General features: G+C 32.4%; 2 protein-coding genes, 1 non-coding gene and 4 pseudogenes across 7 annotated transcripts; 3 read left to right on the plus strand and 4 right to left on the minus strand.

Annotated features, from left to right (window-relative positions):
• Positions 1–6,781: 6,781 nt before the first annotated feature.
• AT4G08033 lies at positions 6,782–7,912 on the minus strand (annotated as a pseudogene; the record flags this gene model as incomplete). The annotated part of the gene is made up of 1 exon: positions 6,782–7,912.
• Positions 7,913–8,919: 1,007 nt separating this feature from the next.
• On the minus strand, positions 8,920–9,735 carry AT4G08034 (annotated as a pseudogene; the record flags this gene model as incomplete). The annotated part of the gene is made up of 1 exon: positions 8,920–9,735.
• Positions 9,736–9,740: 5 nt separating this feature from the next.
• Positions 9,741–10,049, plus strand: AT4G08036 (annotated as a pseudogene; the record flags this gene model as incomplete). The annotated part of the gene is made up of 1 exon: positions 9,741–10,049.
• Positions 10,050–10,143: 94 nt separating this feature from the next.
• AT4G08038 lies at positions 10,144–10,878 on the minus strand (annotated as a pseudogene; the record flags this gene model as incomplete). The annotated part of the gene is made up of 1 exon: positions 10,144–10,878.
• Positions 10,879–14,865: 3,987 nt separating this feature from the next.
• Positions 14,866–16,053, minus strand: AT4G08039 (Defensin-like (DEFL) family protein; the record flags this gene model as incomplete). Its single annotated transcript, NM_001036515.1, has 2 exons — positions 14,866–15,012; positions 15,991–16,053. 2 exons carry the CDS (start codon positions 16,051–16,053, stop codon positions 14,866–14,868), a joined length of 210 nt encoding a protein of 69 aa, NP_001031592.1.
• Positions 16,054–16,979: 926 nt separating this feature from the next.
• Positions 16,980–19,242, plus strand: ACS11 (1-aminocyclopropane-1-carboxylate synthase 11). Its single transcript, NM_116873.2, has 4 exons — positions 16,980–17,270; positions 17,380–17,511; positions 17,755–17,915; positions 18,009–19,242. Exons 1-4 carry the CDS (start codon positions 17,130–17,132, stop codon positions 18,955–18,957), a joined length of 1,383 nt encoding a protein of 460 aa, NP_567330.1. The 5' UTR covers positions 16,980–17,129; the 3' UTR covers positions 18,958–19,242.
• A 196-nt stretch (positions 19,243–19,438) lies between these two features.
• Positions 19,439–19,932, plus strand: MIR5645b. Its single transcript, NR_141860.1, has one exon. It is a non-coding gene; the product is annotated as a microRNA ath-MIR5645b precursor (primary transcript).
• Positions 19,933–20,824: the final 892 nt, after the last annotated feature.

Genomic DNA, 20,824 nt, shown 5'->3' on the forward strand with positions numbered 1-20,824 from the left:
TACAATTGATCTCTTATTTGAGAGAGTAGTTCTTAGTGTAATTTGAACCATATCATGCGGTAATCCTAAGGCGGCCAAAACTAGATGATTTACATGTTTTGCTCAAACTCAATAATTTTTATTATATATAGTTTTCTAAATGGGCCCGAGAACTATACATATTTTGGTAACAATTTAAGCATGATACTATATTAAGTACAAGTGGTTTTCTAAACACCTGAAGGCGACCGAATGATATTTAAGTCAAGTTCGGGCTGACACAACTTATAAACGTGGTATGGGTTGAAAAGCCTAACACCATTTTTGGGAGGTAAAGATACCCGGAGTCAATCAATTTTAGAGAACAGATTCATTCAGGGAACTTCTATTGTTTTATTACAGGCGTCATACATGATGCTCCTATTCTTTCTTATTTTTAGGATGGTTCAGGGTGTTACAAAAATGGTGTCAAAGAATGGTTTATTTATGCTCACGGACCTTTGTTTCCAATGTTTTATTGAATCAAAATGTGTTACAAAACCTGACTAAAAAAAATCAGGTTGTTGATATGATCACTTTGCTTTTATTTTGTCGTTAGATAAAATTTAGAACTCACCCTTTTGTTTGTTACATGTGTTGTAGATATTGAGACGTGGTCGTATGAGGATGAGGGGTAGGCGTGGGCATTCGGGTTCCCGTTCGGGTTTGGTTCTTTTTTTCGGGTATCGGGTCTATTCGGGTAGGAGGTTGAGAACCATTCAGGTCTAAAAATTCTGTTTGGTTTCGGTTCGGGTTCGGGTCGATTCGGTTATTTTAGTAAAAATGTAAAAATAACCAAAAATACCCAAAATATTTTCGGGTTCGGGTTAGGTTCGGGTTTTTTACATATATACCCAAATCTACCCAAAATACTCGATTACCCGTAAATATATTGGTTACTTTTTATCCAAATATAACCAAATGTAACCAAAATACTTAAATTACCTAAAAGAAAACTATAACATTTGTTACTTTTATCCCAAATATATCCAAATGTATATGAATTACTAAAAAAATCTAGTATATTCGGATTTATAATTTTAATTTTAGGTGTTTAAGGTATTACAAATATATATATAACTAATATTTTTAGGTTACATTTGTATTTGGGTACCCACGGGTATTACATTCGGTTCAGGTTCGGTTCAGGTTTTTTCGGGTAGTGAGGTCGAGGACCCATTCGGGTAAAAGAATGATCAAGGTACTCAATCAATCGTATCCAAAAGAATTTTTTCGAAGAAAAGAAAAATTCTAGGGAAAGCCATAAGTAAGCATAGGGACTTGAAGGAATGCAAAAGTCCATGGAAAACGAGCTAAGTATTTTCACAAAGTATTGACCAGAGCCATTAGATGTCTAGCAAGAATTTCCAAAATTCAGATAATTGTCTAACAACAGGGAAACAGATAGGAAAGAAGAAAATGAAGATTTTAGGAGAATAAGACATATGAGATTATCAAAAAGAATCAGTGAACCACTCCTGCTCGCTCTTGGCCTTGGCTACTTAGGTTTAGGGTCAAGATATTTTTGACGAATATCAGATTTTCCAAAAAATATCCTAGCAGCCTTTAAGGAGCAGAAGTTAGAATTTTGTGCTAAGGTCAAGCATGAAATTATTTATATGCATTCCTTAGGAATTTCTGTAAGGAACTAAGTCGTCGGAAAATATCTTACCCTATCGCCAAAAGGTAAAGTGGCCCGGTTAAGGTAAACTTTAGTAAATTAGAGCATGTTACTTTACCTTAAAATCGAATTTTCATGGGTAGAATATTTTAGGGACAAGAGCACATGAATTGAGTAGAAACATGTTTTCAGCAAAAATCAGAAGGTGGAATGAATATGATTTTTGTTAAAATAGGTCGAGGGCGTTTGATTGACTATGTTAGGGAACGGAGCTTCCTCTCTAATCAATGAGGAATGATGCGCAAGAAACTTGGGAGGACATGTATTGCGACCAAAAACGAATAAGAAGGCAATAGAGGTGTGTTTCATTGTGATTGGCCAAAACTTGATAGCGTGATACATGCCCATGCTGATTCATCAGCTTGCCACAAACTTTGAGGAGTTTAAATAGGTGATTTCCACTCAAAATTTTGTCAGACCAAAAATGGTAAGAAAATTTCTAAAGTTTGTGGGTGTATTCTAGAGAAAATTCCTGAACACAGGTGAAAGAAAAATTTCGGAGTAGTTAGCGAGTTAGTCCGTAAGTATTTAGGTTTTAGTTTCTGATTACTTTAAAAAAAAAATAGTTTTAGATTCAAACCTAAATGGATCTTAATTATGCTATAGTTAGAAACGTTAACTAAGTGACGCTTCAACTGAAATCGATAAGTACCAAACATTTGAAGTAGCAATATCTAGGTTGGGTTGGGGTAAGTTATAGGTTGGGTAATCCTACTAAGTAATCCCTTATTCGGTGCGATGATCCTTAGGAGCCAGAACTAGATGATTTAAAGTTTTTTGTTAAAACTCGATAATTTTTATTAGGTATAATTTTCTAAACGGACCCGGAAATTAAACATGATTTGGTAACAATTTAAGCACCATACTATATTAAGTAAAAAGTGGTTTTCTAAAAACCTGAAGGTGATGAAATGATATATCAGTCAAGTTCGGGCTGACACGACTCAGGAATATGGTTGAAAAGCCTTAGGCCATGTTTGGGAGGTAAAGATACTCGCGCTTGATCAATTTAGCGAATAGATTTGTTCCGGAATCTTCTATTGTTTGATTACGGGCGTCATATGTGACACATCTGTTCTTTCTTATTGTTTGAGGGTGCTACAATTGGTCTTGTTAAACAAAACAATTCCATAATTTAATCACGGACCATCCGATGGATCATTTTATTCTTTTCTAAAAAATCTGCAGTATTACACAAACCCCTGGAATACTCGAAGACTATTTGAAGTGTAAGCTTTTCCATATTTCCCTAGCCGACAAGACTCATTGATGGTTAAAGTCTCTACCCGCTGGATCGATTATTAATTGGGAAGGATGGAAATCAACCTTTCTAAACTACTTCTACACGAAATAAAGATCCAATTCTTTTTGAAACAAGCTGCAAGAATTCCAACAATGACAAGTTGAAACTTTCTACAAAGCATGGGAACAATTCAAGGACTACGAACGCGATTTTCCTCAACAGGCTTCACTAAAGGTCACTTCTTAAGTATTTCTGTAGAGGATTACGTCCCAAGTTTAAAATTTCACTCGACACCGCTAGCAATGGAGATTTCACTACCAAGACCGTTCAAGAAAGACGAGCTCTCACTAAAAACCTGATTCTTCCACCGATTTTGGTAGAACCATCCGTTCTAATGATTTAGATGCAAAGCAAACTTCTGAGCTGAAGAATATTGTTTGGGTTGCCAAACAAGGGTGGGTTGAGCTTAAGCTCTGCATGAGTACTCGTGGTGTTTGGGTCTATGCTTTGGTTTTTGGAGAACCAAGCTAGAGTTCTGAGGTTAGACCGTCGCCTCTTCAACAAGTTAAGGATAAGGAGAGGACAATGTTTTGTCTTGTACGTATTCAAATATTTTTAGATAGTTACTTAGTTTACGGTTAAGCCAAGTATACCTACGAATTACATATATTACGAGTAATCGTATTTGTTTGTTGAGTATATTAATATCTATAAGTATAAATATATTTCATTTAAAGTATAAAGAAATAAAAATACGATCTTAAAGATGGAAACTAAACTAAGATGGATATTTGTATGTGTGTTGAGTGATATGTGAAATGCATGCCAAGAGTACAGAGATGCGGGTGAGCCGCAAACAGTCCTGCAAAGAGAGATCCTTTTATTTTTGTTGTAATATATGGATGTAGAGTGCGGATAGATCAGGATGGCTAATGAGCCGACGAGTGTGAAATGCTAGGAACAAGTGAAAAAGGCACGAGGGATTAATAGCGTGAATGGTGCCATGAACAAGTGCAAGAGACATGAGGCATTCGTAACGACGAGGATAAGCGTTTGGTGACACGTGTTGTATCAGAACCGTCTTTAGGACGGTGATGGAGCAGTCTCATTTTCTTTATGTGTGTGTATGTTTGTGTCATAATCTTTAGGACACAATTATTTTCTGCTAGTCTTAGATTGAAACTTTGTGATTGTCTATGCGTGTTTTTGTATGAGGACTTCGTGAGCCATGAGGCTTGCCCTCATTGAGTGATCTTCGATTGCTATCTTTCTCTTTTGCAGGTTGGTTAAGTTAAGAGTTTGTTTTCAATCTTTTTTGGCAGTTTTGTAATTAAAGAATACTTTGGGCCAAGCCACGAAATTAACGCGTGGACCAGCTTTGTCTCACAATTTGGTATCATAGACCGGTCGTGTGGCTTTGCGAGGTCGGTGGCATGCCTTGTGATCGGTATCCGATAGTATTCCTTCAAAAGGGTGAAAAAAACTGTTTGGCAGATCGGATTAAGTTGATATTTCTTCTAGCGTTATATTGACTCTTCTAGCTTTCTATAAAGTCCAAGATTTCTCCTTAGCAAGAGTAGCTAGTTAGAAACAGCAGTCATAGATCAGTCGCCCATACTCCCACACGAGGCAGCATAGGAGATTTTTAGACAATGGGCGAAAACCCGATCCAACAATAATTTGGTGCAAAGAAAGACCTTGAAAAAGAAACCAAACCCATGAAACTTCGAATATGTACTAAAATGTGGTTTACTTGTCTTATGGTCTATTTTACCTTAACTTACAAACCATTTCTGACTCTAAAAATACTTGAATATCTTCTCTTAGCTTTGATATCACACCAAACACTTCCTAATATATAAGAAACAATAGCCAAAATGGGCGAAAATACGATGTTATTAGAAGAGACACTATGACTAGACGGATGTTTAGGATCATGAGGGCATATAAAATCATTCTATTCATGTATCATAAAATTGGATGTATATACGTTTTCAGAGAAGTTTTATATCAAAATAGCTAGTATTGGTGGGTATTTAATACAAGGTATACAATAGCATGCCTTTTGGCGGGAGGAGAGTGTCACAATTTCTTCATAAATTGAGAAATGTGATGTTTGTAAGGCGTTAATAAGGGTTTTAAAATGGTAAGTAATTATAACAAACGAGTTGTTACACGGTTTCTATCTACCTCTACTTCATTGAAGATAAAAACGAAAGCATTAGTTAATTAACTTCAGACTTAGTTTTTTTTCTGGTTAATTAAGCATAAATATCAAAACAAATTCAAATCATAGGCTAATTTATAAATTCTAGCAAATCAAGATTTGGAATTTTAGATTAACATAGGTTTTAAAGGAATGGGTGCAAATATATCTCAATATAATATAAAAGAAGTATATATTTAAAAATACCATACTATTAAGTTTATTTTTCAAAAATTCCAACACTAGTTTATTTTTTTAATAATATCATAAATTTAGGTATATATTTGATAAGGCCTGCCTAATTAGGCGAGTATAAAAAGTAAATATAAGTTATGTCAATGATATTTGAATTCAAAATAGTAATTCACAAAGTAAATATTTTATTTCATAATTTCAATCTTATACATTCCATAACTATTTATTTTATCATAATAAATAAAATAAATTTTTATACATTTCATCTTATTAATGATATCTGAATTCTAAATAATAGCACACATATTTTTCTAAATTTCATTTATTAATTATTTTAAAACCTAATTTCAATATTTTACATTCCTTTTGTCAATACAATTTGACTATCTATTTCATCATAACTAGGATTTAACCTGCGGTTTATTTGGTTCTTATACTAAATATTTAAATAAATTTGATATCCTAAACTTATAAATATAAATTTTTGAATTAAACATAACTAAATAATAATTGAGATTTTTTTGAATTAAATTAAATAATAATTTAGATTGAATGGAATTAATTTTATTGAATGTTTTAGATTGAATCGGATCATAAAAAATTTAGGAGATTGTTAAGACCAAATTATCCTTAATGATTTTGAATAGCAAAGAACAAAATCCAGAATTGAAATCAAAATTGAGGTCAAATTAGACAAAAATTTCATTTTGTACTTCCCTTTTAATAATAAGGGGATAAACTGGATTAAGTTTACACACTTGATGTTAAAAGATATGTGCTAACTTCTTATATCAAAGTAATATATATATATATATATATACATATATATATATATACACATTTCATATTAAATATATATCTTAGTTAATATTAACAATAATTAAAAAAACAAATTATAATTAATTAAGGACTCCAATTCCATAAAATTGTTTCGAAAACAAACATTGGGTAAATATAACTTTTACTATATGACATAATCTCATCACTTAATTTTACCTCATGTCAAACTAATTTTAAAAGAGCTAAAATTAATAACTAAAACAGAAAAATATAATAACAATCTCATCAAATAATAAACAATTCATTCTTATAAAAGCTATTTTCCATTTTTCTTGTACGCTGGTTACTTTTTAAAGTTTTTTGCATTTTCATTTCGCAAATAAAAATGTTGTATTACAATGATAACTATTGTTTTGTCCAATTAACTTAACCTTAAATAACTTGTATTGTTATTTTGAACTCCAACTGTCATTTGGTTTTAGCTAATTCCTTAATTATTATATTTTACATAATAAGATTGTATAATTTCTTAAAAACAATTTCAAGCTTTAAGGAAAAAGTATTCGTTTTATAGAATTTGTAGCTGTAAATTAGAATTAGTAAATGTTTTTTTAATTTCTATCTTATTTAATAAGATACATATAGTTTTTTTATTTATTTATTTTTGTCGACCGATATTAAGTAGATTAAGCTCAAAAGAGTCATTTGTGAGTAATGTTGTTTACATACGTGATATGATGCGGTTTTGTACGGACTTTCCGTGTCAAATTATTCGCTTTAACATTTGCACTACGAGAGATCAAAGATAAAGAAAAGCTAGTGAATTCTCCTTTGTCGCTCTGTAATTCTTCCAAATATGCTGAAAATACGGGTCATTCAATAGGGTAAGACACCATCTTCACCAGCTTTGAACAGTTTGTTAAGAAAACCACATCTTGATTATCAGCGCCAATCATGCATTTCATAGCCCAAAGAAGGGCTTCCACTTCTGCGTGTAGTGGCGACAAACTCCTTCTTTGATTGGAAGCTCCCATGGTTGGTGGCTCTCCATTTGGTGATGTACAATACCATCATGTTCCAGAGAATTTATCACGTTCTTTCCATGAACCATCCACATAGCATCAATATCTTGAATAAATGATATCAAGTGAGAGATATCTCACTTGAGGCCTAGTGTCAAAATTTAAGTAACCATGATTTTCAGTATAAAGTTCAATTTGAGGTAACTGCCACGAATGTGCCTCTTTTTCCGTCAAGCGTACTATATGAGGGGTCTTTATTCACATTTTTTAAAAAAAATTTGTTCCTTGCTTTCCAAATATACCAAATTATCCATGGTTAGGAAGATAAGTCAAATTCAGAAGGTATTCTCTAGAATAAGTGATCCAAATTCGCATAAGTAGATGAATATGTAAAATTTCCTTCAACCGAAGGTATTTCTGATAGTGCCCATATTTGCCATGTAGGGTGGCAAAGGAAAAGTGTATGATTAATTGTTTTTTCTACCTCACCACATCTGAAACACCCTGTGTCATAGTTAATTCCTCTTTTCTGCAACTTGTTTGTCACCGGTACACAACCCGCTAAAATTTGCCACAAGAATTGACGTAATTTGGGAGGACAATGTACTTTCCGAGTGTTCGCTTTTAAACTTTTAGTATCTGGACCAATAAACTTTTAGTATCTGCTTGTCTTTGTTTGCTTGGAATATAATTGATTATGAGCAATGGATACTTAGAGTAATGATGATTGTCTTTGGTGATTGTATTTGTCTTCTTGTTTCAATGTACTCATACAGATGCCAAAGGGAATCCTTTTAGCTTTGGATCGCTTGTGGAGACACTGAACAAAAGAAGAAGGAAGGAGAGTTATGCGAGCTCTTCTAAATCAACCGTTGCGCAGCTTCAAGAGCAGTTGTAGCTCAAGATATCTGAACAAGAGGAGCATAATGCAAAACGTGATTAGGAGCACTACGAATCTCAATCTCGGATAGCCAGTTTGGAGAAGCTCGTCCTCTTCATGAAAGAAAAAGATCTTGAGTTGGCTGCTTATTTGTCTTCTCATTCTACAAAACCTGAACCATGCACACTTCCAACCACCACAACCAGCCAACCAGCCATTACAGTTGCATGCACCCCATAAGACAACAAATTAGGCACGATACCCTTATTCTCCACTTCAGCTACTATTTCTAACACTTCTTTTAACCATTAAACTTGATCTTTTGTTGCTTTTGTTGTTTTTGTTGAAACTCGTTTAGGATTTGTGTATGACTATGATTTTCTGAATGTAAACATGATTAGTGTTTTAATGTAAACATGATTAAGGATTATTGGTTTTTGAATTCGATATTAATTAAGTTTATTATTCCAAACATAAGACCAATTTGTGACTAAACCAAAGCAACACATGTGACCAAACCAATTATAAAACTGTGACCAAACTTATTCAAACTATGTGACCATTATGTGACCGACCCATTACAATAGTGTGACCAATTTGTGACTAAATCAAATTACAAAAAATTGTAACAATGTGGCACAATCGTTGCTAAAACGATACTCTTTTGCGATTAAAGTATAAGCGTCTTAACTTAGTCGCAAGCATAAAAGACTATTTTGCGACTATATTGTAATGTATGTACCTATGTGTACATCGTTGCAGTTTAATCGCATATCTGCAACTTCTTGGTCTCGTCACATATTCGTCATGTATTTATGACTAACTTTCTGTGTCCAAAATTTGACTCTAATAGGCGACCATTTTGGGACTACTATATTTTGCGACGGTTTTTTAGCGACTGTATAATATCGTAGTTAAGTAGTTGTAAAAACCTTGTTTGCGACCATTTTGGGACTAATATGGGAGTTGCAAATGGCAGGTTTTGTTGTAGTTATGGTGGTCTCGGGAATTGAGTTGGAATCCAAGAATCCTCCACACTGAGACTCCCGAGAACCGACTCTTTTAATAAGTCCTTTATTAACCAGAGATCTAGTGGAACAAATACGTCTCCATCCATAGGATGGGGAGTATGATCTTATATTTTCCAAAGGATTGGATTTGCGATAATATCTACCTTTGAAAACCTTCTCAAAGAGCGAATCAGGAACCGTAATCATACGACATAATTGTTTTGCTAGTAGTGCCAAGTTAAAATCATCTACATTTCAGAAGCCCAGACCTCCTTTCGATTTACTAATGCACAATTTATTCCAAGTCATCCAATGCATACCTCTAGAATCACCATTTGCACTCCACCAGAATTTTGCGAGCGCACTCGAAAGTTTCGAAGTGATTGTTTTCGGTAGTCTGAAGCACGACATAATATAGGTTGGTAATGCCCCAGCTACCGATTTAATCATCACCTCCTTCCCTCCTTTTAACAAAAACTTTGCCGACCAACCATTTATCCGATTCTGTAATCTATCTCTTACAAAGGCAAAAGAATTTCGTTTTTGATCCGCCTAGACTTTCGGGTAACCCGAGATAAGAGCCCATGCCACCAAGATTAGTGATACCCAAGGTTGATTGTATCTCAGCCTTGAGAGAATCATCTACCTTGTGACCAAACTTAACCGATGATTTTGTAAATTTATTTGTTGGCCATTAAAACTGATATGAGTAAAGCATATGATAGGGTGAAATAATTTTTTATTGAAGAGTTATTAAGGAAAATGGGTTTTTGTGAAAAGTGGATTTCGTGGATAATGTGTTGTATTTCAACAATCCAGTATAGGGTTCTCCTTAATGGACAACCTAAAGGATTAATAGTACCTGAGAGAGGACTAAGACAAGGAGATCCATTATCTCCTTATTTATTTATCTTATGTACGGAGGTGCTTATTGCAAATATTCGAAAAGCAGAACAAAGTAAATTGATTACGGGTGTTGTTTGCAGATGATAGTCTATTTTTTTGCAAAGCTAATAAAGAGGAGTGCGAGGTAATTTTGGGAATCTTTTTTTTTTTTGTCATCAGATATTATTTAGGGCTCAAACGAGCCAATCTTAAGGAAAGTTGTTTACATAAGTGATATGAAGCGATTCGGTACGAATTTTTCGTGCCAAATATTCCGCCTTGACATTTGCATTACGAGAAATTAAAGATAAAGAAAAACTAATGAATTCTTCGTTGTCGCTCTGAAACTCCTCCAAATAAGCTGAAAATGCTGGCCATTCGGTTGGGGAAGACACCATCTTCACCAGGTCTGAACAGTCTATAAAAAAAGCTACTTCTTGGTTGTCGGCCCCAATCATACACTTCATTGCCCAGGGTAAAGCGTCAACTTCGGCATGGAGAGGAGAAAGACTTCTACGCAGATTAGCAGCTCCCATTGTTGACGTCCCTCCATTTAATGATGTGCAAAACCAACCTAGACCTGAAAACTTTTCGCTTTCTTTCTATGAACGGTCCATAAAACAACAAAAGCCAGAGTACACAATGTCTTGTGAGATATCCCTCACCCGGATTTGGTTTCCCGATCGATATGAGACTTTGTTTTCAGTATTGAACTCTACTTGAGCTACCTGCCACAATTGAGCCTCATTTTCTGCTAGACATAACACGTCTAACGGATCCTTTTCCTACATTTTCAAATACTATTTTATTCCTTACTTTCCAAATATACCAAATTATCCATGGATATGCGGATGAATCAAATTCTGAATGGATTCTTGAGAATAAATGATCCAAATTTGCATAAATAGAATAAGTGAGAAAAAACCCCGGGATCGTAGGAATCTTTGAAAGAACCCATATTTGTTTCGGCGGATCACTAAAGCAATATGAAGCGCCTTCGGGAGTTTTCTTATAATTATCTTCTTTAATTTTTTAAAACAAATTTCCATATAATGTTTTTTTGAATAAAAAAAAATCTGTTTGATATATGTTGAAATCTGAGACTGTTCAAATAACCACGTGTCATGATCTTGTGAGTTATTAATTTTTAAAACCGTACTTTATACAATAAAATATATATATATATATATATATATATATATATATATATATATATATGTTAATCCTACATAAATTTAATAATAAAATCAAATCATTATATTTGAGTTTGCTGTTTCCAATTTAGAATATATATTTTTACTATTTAAAGGAGATTTTTATTTTGTTGTATTAGTGGGAAAAAACTAGTAATGTTATTTCTGAACAAAAACTTAAATATATGAAGGTTTTTTTACCATATATAGCGACCATACTTCAATCTTAAGTAAACAAACTTTTTGAAGTCACTTCTGAATAAAGTGTAGTTGTATTTATTGAGAAGCAAGTACCCGCGTTTGAGTAGATGGGAGTGAGAGACAGGTTAGAGCTAAAATCCTCATCTGGTTGTTGAGAATCCTTAAGATTCTTGACGCACGTACGTACGACTTTTCCTAAAAAACAATATTAATATGAGTTTATTACGTTACAAAAAACATTATAATTTTATTCAAATACATGTTGGCTGAAAATAGTTTTATTAATTGGATAGCAGATTCCTTTTTGAGTCTTTTATTAATATAGAAAACAAAACTATTAAAAATGATCAATTGCTTTAAATGCATGAAAACGAAGTACACGCGTTTTTGTAGTACGCAAGCAAGATCAGATGTTTTGGTCTTATTTGTGACTTTCTTATATTCTTATTGGTAGATAGAAAATATTTTATAGCAGATGTCGTATAATAAAAAGTTATATTTCACGAATCCTTTGTATGAGTGTCTGTGTGTGTTTTTTCTGTGTTAGAGAATAAAAAGATTATCATCATCGTTTCTCTCATAAGAGGAGTCGCGTGTACCTTTGCATGAACTGATTTTCTTCTCTGTTTTTCAATATTGGTCACTTCTGAGTTCGACACCTGAATTATCAGGAGTAAATGCATCTTAATCTTAGTCACACTCGAAATAAAATGCACAAGTAGTTAACGCTTTATTTACTACAGTAAAACCTCTATAAATTAACAATGTTGGGACTGTAAAAATTTATTAATTTAGAAAGATATTAATTTATCGATAAATTAATAATTATTAATTTATAGAAAGATTTTATAAATTTTGTAATTTTCTTACAAAAATTCGATATAAAAATTAGTTTTTTCTTTATAATCAATAATTTTTCTAAAACTAATTACAAGCAAAAAACAATTCTTAAGTTTAAAAAATAATACAAACTTTTTCGACGTAATAATAAGATTGGAATTAAACTCTACATATAATTAATAGAAATTGAAGAAAAATAATACTAGAATCATATTTCAATAAATATTTTACATATAATATTGATATATATATGTGTATATATTATAATATTGATGTGACCATATATTTATATAGGATTTTCAAAAAAGTTATTATCTTATTAATTTATCGATATGTATCAATTTTTATACTGGTCCCAACTCGGGAATGAAAGAATTTATTAAATTATAGAGATTATTATTCTATAGAGTATTAATTTATAGAGGTTTTACTATAATATGATTGATAATTCACTTGTAACATCCCTAAAAACAAGTACGTACTCATAATGGTGATCGATCAATGGTACATATATCACTTATTCACGTTTATAAAAATGTAATTTGATCCGCTCTTAATCAAGCTTTTAAATGTTCGAAAAATGATAATGATATATACCACTAGTTTGCTAAATCTTAGTAGAAACGTGATTAATCGACTAAAATTTTCATTTTATAATTATGTATTAAAGAAATTTTCCCAATTATATTCGTTCTATTTTTAGTTATCTAGTACTTCTTTTGTTCATTTTTGTTTGATTTTCTAAAAAAAATATTTGTTTCAAAAGATTGATTTTTTTAGGTTTTTTATGCAACACTTATTAATTATTAATAATGAATTGTAAACTTTAATAAAAATAATGAAATATCATTGCTTAAAGTTATAAGAAATTATTAAACACCAAAATAATACATTTAAAATCAAATTTAATATGTTTTCTTAATATCTGTATTTTTCCTAAAAAATAAAAAAATAAAAACAGAAAAAGTATATACTATACAGCTAATATATATATATATATATATATATAATATTAATTAAATATTTAGCCTAGCATGCATTTAATCTTATTAATAGTCACACGGCCACACAAACATGATTCATTAATAGTCACACGACGTTACGAACATTATTCATTGATAGTCACACGACCACACAAACACCTAACCATAGCTGCTAACATGCCATGTCTAGCCAGCTACTTCTACAAACGTTCATTTAGTTAATTAACTGCTATATTTAACATCTATATACAATAAGAGCTCCAAAATAAGGTAGTGATTTATAAACATCACGTGTACATTTGAAATTTTGAAGAGTTTAGCCATGGAATCAAAACCTCGAAAAACCTTAATTATTTACCATACCATGCCACCAAATTTCCGTAGCAATTCTCAATTTTTGTTCTCTCAATCAAAGTTTTCTCATAAGTTTTGTAGCCGATTTAACACATAAATTTGGAAACTTCCTTTAAAAAAGAAACAGTACATGTCCAGAGAATGAATTGGCGACGTCACGTTTGGCCTGGTGCATCTAGTACTCAGAATAAGTATCTTAAAAAGGGTTAGAAAGTTTGCTTTTTGTGTTAAAAAGCCAAATAAAAAGTTCAAAAGTTATATGAGACTCTAATAAAAATGCAAAATGCAGTCTCGCAAAAGATTAATCAGCTGTATTTTTTGTTTACGTTTATGATTCAATAATCTTACTTTCAAGAAAAAAATTATTTGCATCATTATTACACTTCAACTTCAGCTAAAAGGCTCTTAGGAAATTGATTGTTCCTAAACACAAATTGTATCTCTTATGTTATTGGTTATTGTTCATACTATTACAAACTTAAATATGATGCATTATCTATTTTTTTATCAACAATATATATATTATATGAATTCTAATGGGATCATGATACAAACATCTTAAATATATATATTTAAACAAGTGATCTTAATTAAGATTTAACCCCGTTAAATGATGTTGTAACATCTGTTAAATCACAGGTTTGAAGCGACCAGTTATTCAAAGATGAAGAATTTTAAACCAAATTTTTTTAATTGACGTATTTTTATTCAAAAAAAACCCAAGGATTAAACGATCAAACAAAAATAGATGGTTATTATCGCAAATTGTTATTTTTGACTGTAAAAGAGGGATGCAACAGCACTAAAAAAAAAGTAGATGGACTTTTGAAAGACATTAAAGTTTGATTTAAATAGTCAACGTAAAGAAGATAAGACAACAGTCTGTATGATGTAGATTGATAATATTGTTTGTTAAATTAATGAACACGTACGTATGATTTATTCTTATTTCGTTGGTACTTAGTCGTTTTAGCTCTCTGCTGTAGCCTAGTATGAACTTGTTGATATCTTCTAGTTTTCATAAAACGAATGTCCTTAAATAATAAATAGCACATTGTTGGTAAGAGAATTCACTGGATTCAATTTAGTAAACTACCGTAAAAAGACATAAACGCTTGCATTAGATTGATACATGTTATGCGCATGGAACATCTCGGGTTAGGTACAAAATTCTAGTGTAATGAACAAGCCAACATGATTTTTAAAACATAAAATTGCAGTATGATAGTCTTTTAAAATGCAATATCTAGTGGATAATGTGAAAACATTGGTTAATGTTAATTATTATCAGAGCCAAATGCAGTATTGTAGTCTTTTAAATTATTAAATAACCAAATATTTTTTTTTTTTTTTTTTTTGGACAAAAACTTGTTTTCATTCACTTAAATCAAACCAAGTACAAAGTAGGATAACACAAAGATCATAAAGTTTAAAATACAAATAAAATAGACATTCCTCAATGCCAAAACATGATAGATAAGGTGAGACGACGGTGAATTCATGAGAGCTTTGAGACAAAGGCTATTAAGTATTCTGAAACATGTGAAGTCATAGCTAGTCGAATGATCTTCCACAAACCCGTTACATAGGAAGAAGATTACCAAATAGCTTACATTGGTACAAACATAGGAACCCGTTACATATTACTTTTTTGAGTGAGTTATTTAATATTTATAACGAAATTTAAAGAAATGACTCCTTTTTTTTGTCAACGGAGAAATGTCTTTACGGTATTATATTTTTCAAAAACTTTCATTAAAAAATAAAATTTTCCATTGAATCATTTTTAAAATTTCTTTTGCTTATAAAAAAAGTTGACTTATCTAAATGTTAAGGATAATGTGTTCGTGAATGATGGTTTTGATCCTCTATTGTTTTGATCAATGGCGCAAGGAAAGTGTAGGAAAATACCATTAGTTTGTATTCTTATTGAAGTCTAACGAGCATTAATTCCATGCAATCAGTGCACGTTTCACTCCATCTACCAATCTACATTGATGAAACTTTAACTGCTTTTTATGATCTTGTTCTTAAGTATAAGCTTAGTAGATATTTATTTTCTCCTGATCATTCAACATCAAAAATGAAAAGTGTGTCTTATGAGAACAATTTCTTATTTTCTTGAAGAAGTGTCATGATTCGATTTGTGAGTCTCATGCATTATTCAAAAGTTATACAATTTTGCTAGAAAGAGTCATTTTGCATTTTTTTTTTTTTTACATTGATATGATTACCTATGAGGCTATGACCCATTTCTATATCTTTATAATTGATGTTTATTTTAAGTGATTTGAAATGCTCTAACGATGAAATTGGTGATGAAAATGAGAGAATTTAACCCAATTACTGGAGATGATCCATTAAGGTATATTATCTTCCCTTGTGTTTACTTTAGACAACGAAACTATACGTGGGAAAATTTTATGTTAAAAGTTACTATAAAGGTAGTAACAAAACTTATAAGATTTCTTCCCTTTATAGTATATTTGAAAACCTGACTGACTGAGACATTTTTGTTACTATAAAGAGAAGAAAATATACTAGAAAGCTAAAACAAGACATTCCATTTCAACCAAAACTATAATCTCTACTGATTTACCTTATAACTTTTTACCATTCTTTGTCAACTTTAATAGTCATTTTCACTTTTAAGATGGGTTACTTTCCAAAATTTGAAAATCTGACTGAGACGTTTTTGTGTGCTTTACATATACAAAAAAAACTTTAGAGCATAAGAACGACTAGAAAAAAAAAAAAAAAAACTAAAGTGAGTTCCCACAAATAACACAAAAATAGAAGAAGCAATAAAAAAAAAAGAGTTACGTTATAGAAAAGAGTTTTCGTCAATTATTGTTTCCCTGGTGAAAGAGTAAAAAGATGAAAAATCATATTAACAATAATAGAAGATTACGATAAAAGCTTAAGATGGGAGAGACCTCATATGCATAAAGTGTTCCCATGCCATTTCTATCTCTACATGTTAAACCTCATTGCTTTCATCAGCATCTTTCTACCAAACCGATGAAGTATGATTGATATATTGTGTGATTCAAATCTCCAAATTTTGTTTTATTGCATGATTAAAAATATCCCCGACCTTATAATATACGTCTACCTTTTGTTTATGTCCTTGCTGTCCACTATCAAAAATAAAAAGGAACATACAGATAGGATAACAAATACATCGGAAACTCAAAGGAAATGAGAGAATAAATACAAATAAATAATACTTCCAAATTGTAAACTCTAATTTAACAAGGAAAAACATTTTCTAAAAATTATCATACGATTAAAAAATATTATAAGCATTAAATAGAAAAAAAAAGTGTACGTGTGGGTGTGGGTCAGAATAATTAAATAATTTTGTACGTGTGGGTTTTTTAGTCAAAAGAATCAACACCGTCTACTTTCACTATAGCTAATAATGTCGGGACAATGTCTCCTAATAGATCACCTCCCTTAGCTTCCTCTACATTATATATTCACCATTCTTCTTTCTTTGTTCCTCAACAGGGCTCACATTCTCTATCCACCAAAACTTTTCTTCTACTTTTCTATCTATATATCTATTGTTGAGCTACAAAGTGAAAGTACTTTTACTTGCTATATTGATCACCAAGTTATAGCATTTAAAAAAAATGTTGTCAAGCAAAGTTGTTGGCGACTCTCATGGACAAGACTCATCCTACTTCCTTGGATGGCAAGAATACGAGAAGAATCCTTTCCACGAGTCGTTTAACACTAGTGGGATTGTTCAAATGGGTCTTGCTGAAAACCAGGTTTGTATCAATGAATCTACTAACTATTTTAACTCATAGAGAACAAAACTAGTATGTACACAATTTCCAAACTTTTGTTTATCGGTTGTTGTTTCCGTTCTTTTTGCAGCTTTCTTTTGACCTAATAGAGAAATGGCTTGAAGAGCATCCAGAAGTCTTGGGTTTGAAGAAAAATGATGAGTCGGTGTTTAGACAATTAGCTCTGTTCCAAGATTACCATGGCTTGCCAGCTTTCAAGGATGTAAGTAACATATTGGGAGTGTTTAAACAAAGTTTCAGTTTAGTTTAACTTTAACGGAAACAAATAATCGATAGGGTTTTGATATTTCGAATTCAAAAGATCGAAAATTCGCGTGTGGTTATTTTTTTATTTATTATTATTATTCTTTTTGGATTCGGTTTTTCGGATATATAAAAAGAGAGTAAACATTATAGGAGTAGAGTCAAACTATGATACTAAATATTCTATGGTTTTACACAACAGGCCATGGCGAAGTTCATGGGGAAAATCAGAGAGAACAAAGTGAAATTCGATACGAACAAGATGGTTCTTACAGCTGGATCAACCTCGGCTAACGAGACTCTAATGTTCTGTCTTGCTAATCCAGGAGATGCCTTTCTTATCCCTGCACCTTATTATCCAGGGTACGTGTATATTTTTACACTAACGTTTCTGAATATGTTAGTGTTATTTACAAGAGAGACTAAATTTGTTTTTTGTTTTTTGTCATCATGAAGGTTTGATAGAGATCTCAAATGGAGGACAGGAGTAGAGATTGTTCCTATCCATTGCGTAAGCTCAAATGGGTACAAGATAACCGAGGATGCATTAGAAGATGCCTACGAACGAGCTCTCAAACATAACCTAAATGTTAAAGGAGTTCTCATAACCAACCCTTCAAACCCACTTGGAACCTCTACCACCCGTGAAGAGCTTGATCTTCTTCTGACCTTCACATCAACCAAGAAAATCCATATGGTTAGCGATGAGATCTACTCGGGAACGGTTTTCGACTCTCCTGAGTTCACCAGCGTTCTAGAAGTGGCTAAGGACAAGAACATGGGTTTAGATGGTAAAATCCATGTTGTTTACAGCTTGTCCAAAGATCTAGGCCTCCCCGGATTTCGTGTTGGCTTGATTTACTCAAACAATGAGAAAGTGGTGTCAGCCGCGACTAAAATGTCGAGTTTTGGACTCATTTCTTCCCAAACTCAACATTTGCTAGCCAATTTGCTGTCTGATGAAAGATTCACGACCAACTATTTGGAAGAGAACAAGAAGAGGCTGAGAGAGAGAAAGGATAGGCTGGTTTCGGGTCTAAAGGAAGCGGGTATCAGTTGTTTGAAGAGTAACGCAGGTTTGTTCTGTTGGGTTGACTTAAGACACCTCTTGAAATCCAACACTTTTGAGGCCGAGCATTCTTTATGGACAAAGATTGTGTGTGAAGTTGGTCTTAACATCTCTCCAGGCTCATCGTGTCATTGCGATGAACCTGGTTGGTTTAGAGTTTGTTTCGCGAATATGTCGGACCAAACGATGGAGGTTGCTATGGACCGTGTTAAAGGTTTTGTTGACAACAATAATGGTGGTAAACAAAAGAGAACCATGTGGGATACAAGGAGAAGATCTCTTATCAACAAATGGGTCTCCAAGCTTTCCTCTGTTACTTGTGAATCAGAACGTTGATGGATTTTTCTAAGAGTATCTCGTTGATTGCTTTTCATATTATCATTGTTTTAATATGGTTTTGTTTTTCACTCCAAATTTGGCGCAAGCCATTATGGAGTTTAGGTCTACAAAATAAAGGAAATAAGTACTGTTTTTTTTTTAATGGGAGGGTTTGTATTGAAGGGTCCTGTTTTTAATTTGTTTATTTGAGTAACCAAATTGTATTCTTTTATTCTTTCATATATTCATATAATACTGTAAACATTAAATAAAATTAAATACAAGAAAAAAGCTTAATTCCAACAGCCATCTATGTTGTTAATTTGTAGGAATTTTCAATAGAACATATATTTGTTGGAATATGATTGTTGGAAATCTGTATTTGTCACGAATTTATTAGAAACGTTTCCATCGAGTAATTCTATGACCAATTTGTTGGATAGTGTAATACCCCTGACTATGATTAGTAATCTGTGGGACGGTCGCGATCGTAGAAGTGCGACAAATAAATCGTAAACGTTTTGTTGACTTTTGAAATAAATGACAAAGTTTTTGTTGACTTGTCATTTGAGTCATGTCGTTAAGTAGGTTAACATAAAAAATTTAAGACGTTAATGTCTCGTTTATCTCCTCCGTAAAAACAAAACAACGTTGTTTATTGAAGCTCGTTTTGTCTGTTGAAACAAATTTAAACCCTAAATCCTCAAATCGATTTCATTATTTATGATTTTGAGGCCAAGGTGGGTCTGTGATTTTGAGATAATGATATCGATTTGGAGATTTAAGGTTTATATTTGTTTCAAGAGACAAAACGACGTCGTTTTGTCTCTTCAATAAACAACGTTGTTTTGTTCTAACAGATCAAATAAACAAGACATTAACACCGTAAAAAAATTCTGTTAACCTATTTAACGATATGACTCAAATGGCAAGTCAACAAAAACTTTGTCATTTGTTTCGAAAGTCAACAAAAACTTTACGATTTATTTGTCTTCCGTGAAATTCAAGATTAAATCGTCCCAAATTTGAAACTTAGTGATTTTTTTGACATTTCTCCCAATAATCATCAAACAAAGAAAGGTTATAGAAGGAGTTCAAGATCAGTTTAGTAGTGAGTTGAGATTTTATCGGCTATTGCTACATATGAAGAAGACTAGGATCGGCTATTATCGGCAAAGGCAGTTAAAGCTATCGAGGAATTTATTAGGACTATCAAGATTATTATCAAAAGAATTCTTATGGGCAATTTGGTTGATGGAAAGATCAAATTTTCCAAGGAAAAATAAAGGAAGTGCGGAAGGCTAGTTTTTTATTGGAAAAAACTAGTTTTATCGAGAAATAGTAAATTTAGGCCGAGACAAGCAAGCGGTGATCGAAAAGGATTAATGCGATACAACTAAGTTTAGTAGAGTATTTAAATGATTTAGTCATTTCTTTTTAGAGGAATAGTTAATGATCATTGTCCGCATACGATGGTCGGAGAGTTCTTCGGTACGGGCGTGTACCGTGAGCGAGCGGAATGAATGGTCGTTAAGGCCATGTCGTCGAGGTACTTGTGGAATAGGCAGCTGAGACATGAGCTTGGAGTGTGTGGTTTGTGTGCCACTACACGTTTAGGATAGGATCAAGTTTGGATAATGATAAGCTTAAGTATGGATATGCATAAAAGTGGATAAGATAAGGATAAGCCTTATCCATTGCTTAGCTTGCACGCCAAGTAACTTGGGCGCCAAGTTTCCCACACTTATAAATACCCACGAGATTTCACTTGTAGTTCATTACCATCCCACACCAAAACCTTTAGCTTAAACCGTTAGATAGCTAGTTATTCCGTCAGAGTCTGAGTCGGGTAGAAGTTGGTCGAGTCGGGAGTCGTAGTCGGGTA

This window comes from Arabidopsis thaliana, chromosome 4 (genome assembly GCF_000001735.4).
Source record: "Arabidopsis thaliana chromosome 4, partial sequence".
NCBI classification, from domain to species: domain Eukaryota; kingdom Viridiplantae; phylum Streptophyta; class Magnoliopsida; order Brassicales; family Brassicaceae; genus Arabidopsis; species Arabidopsis thaliana.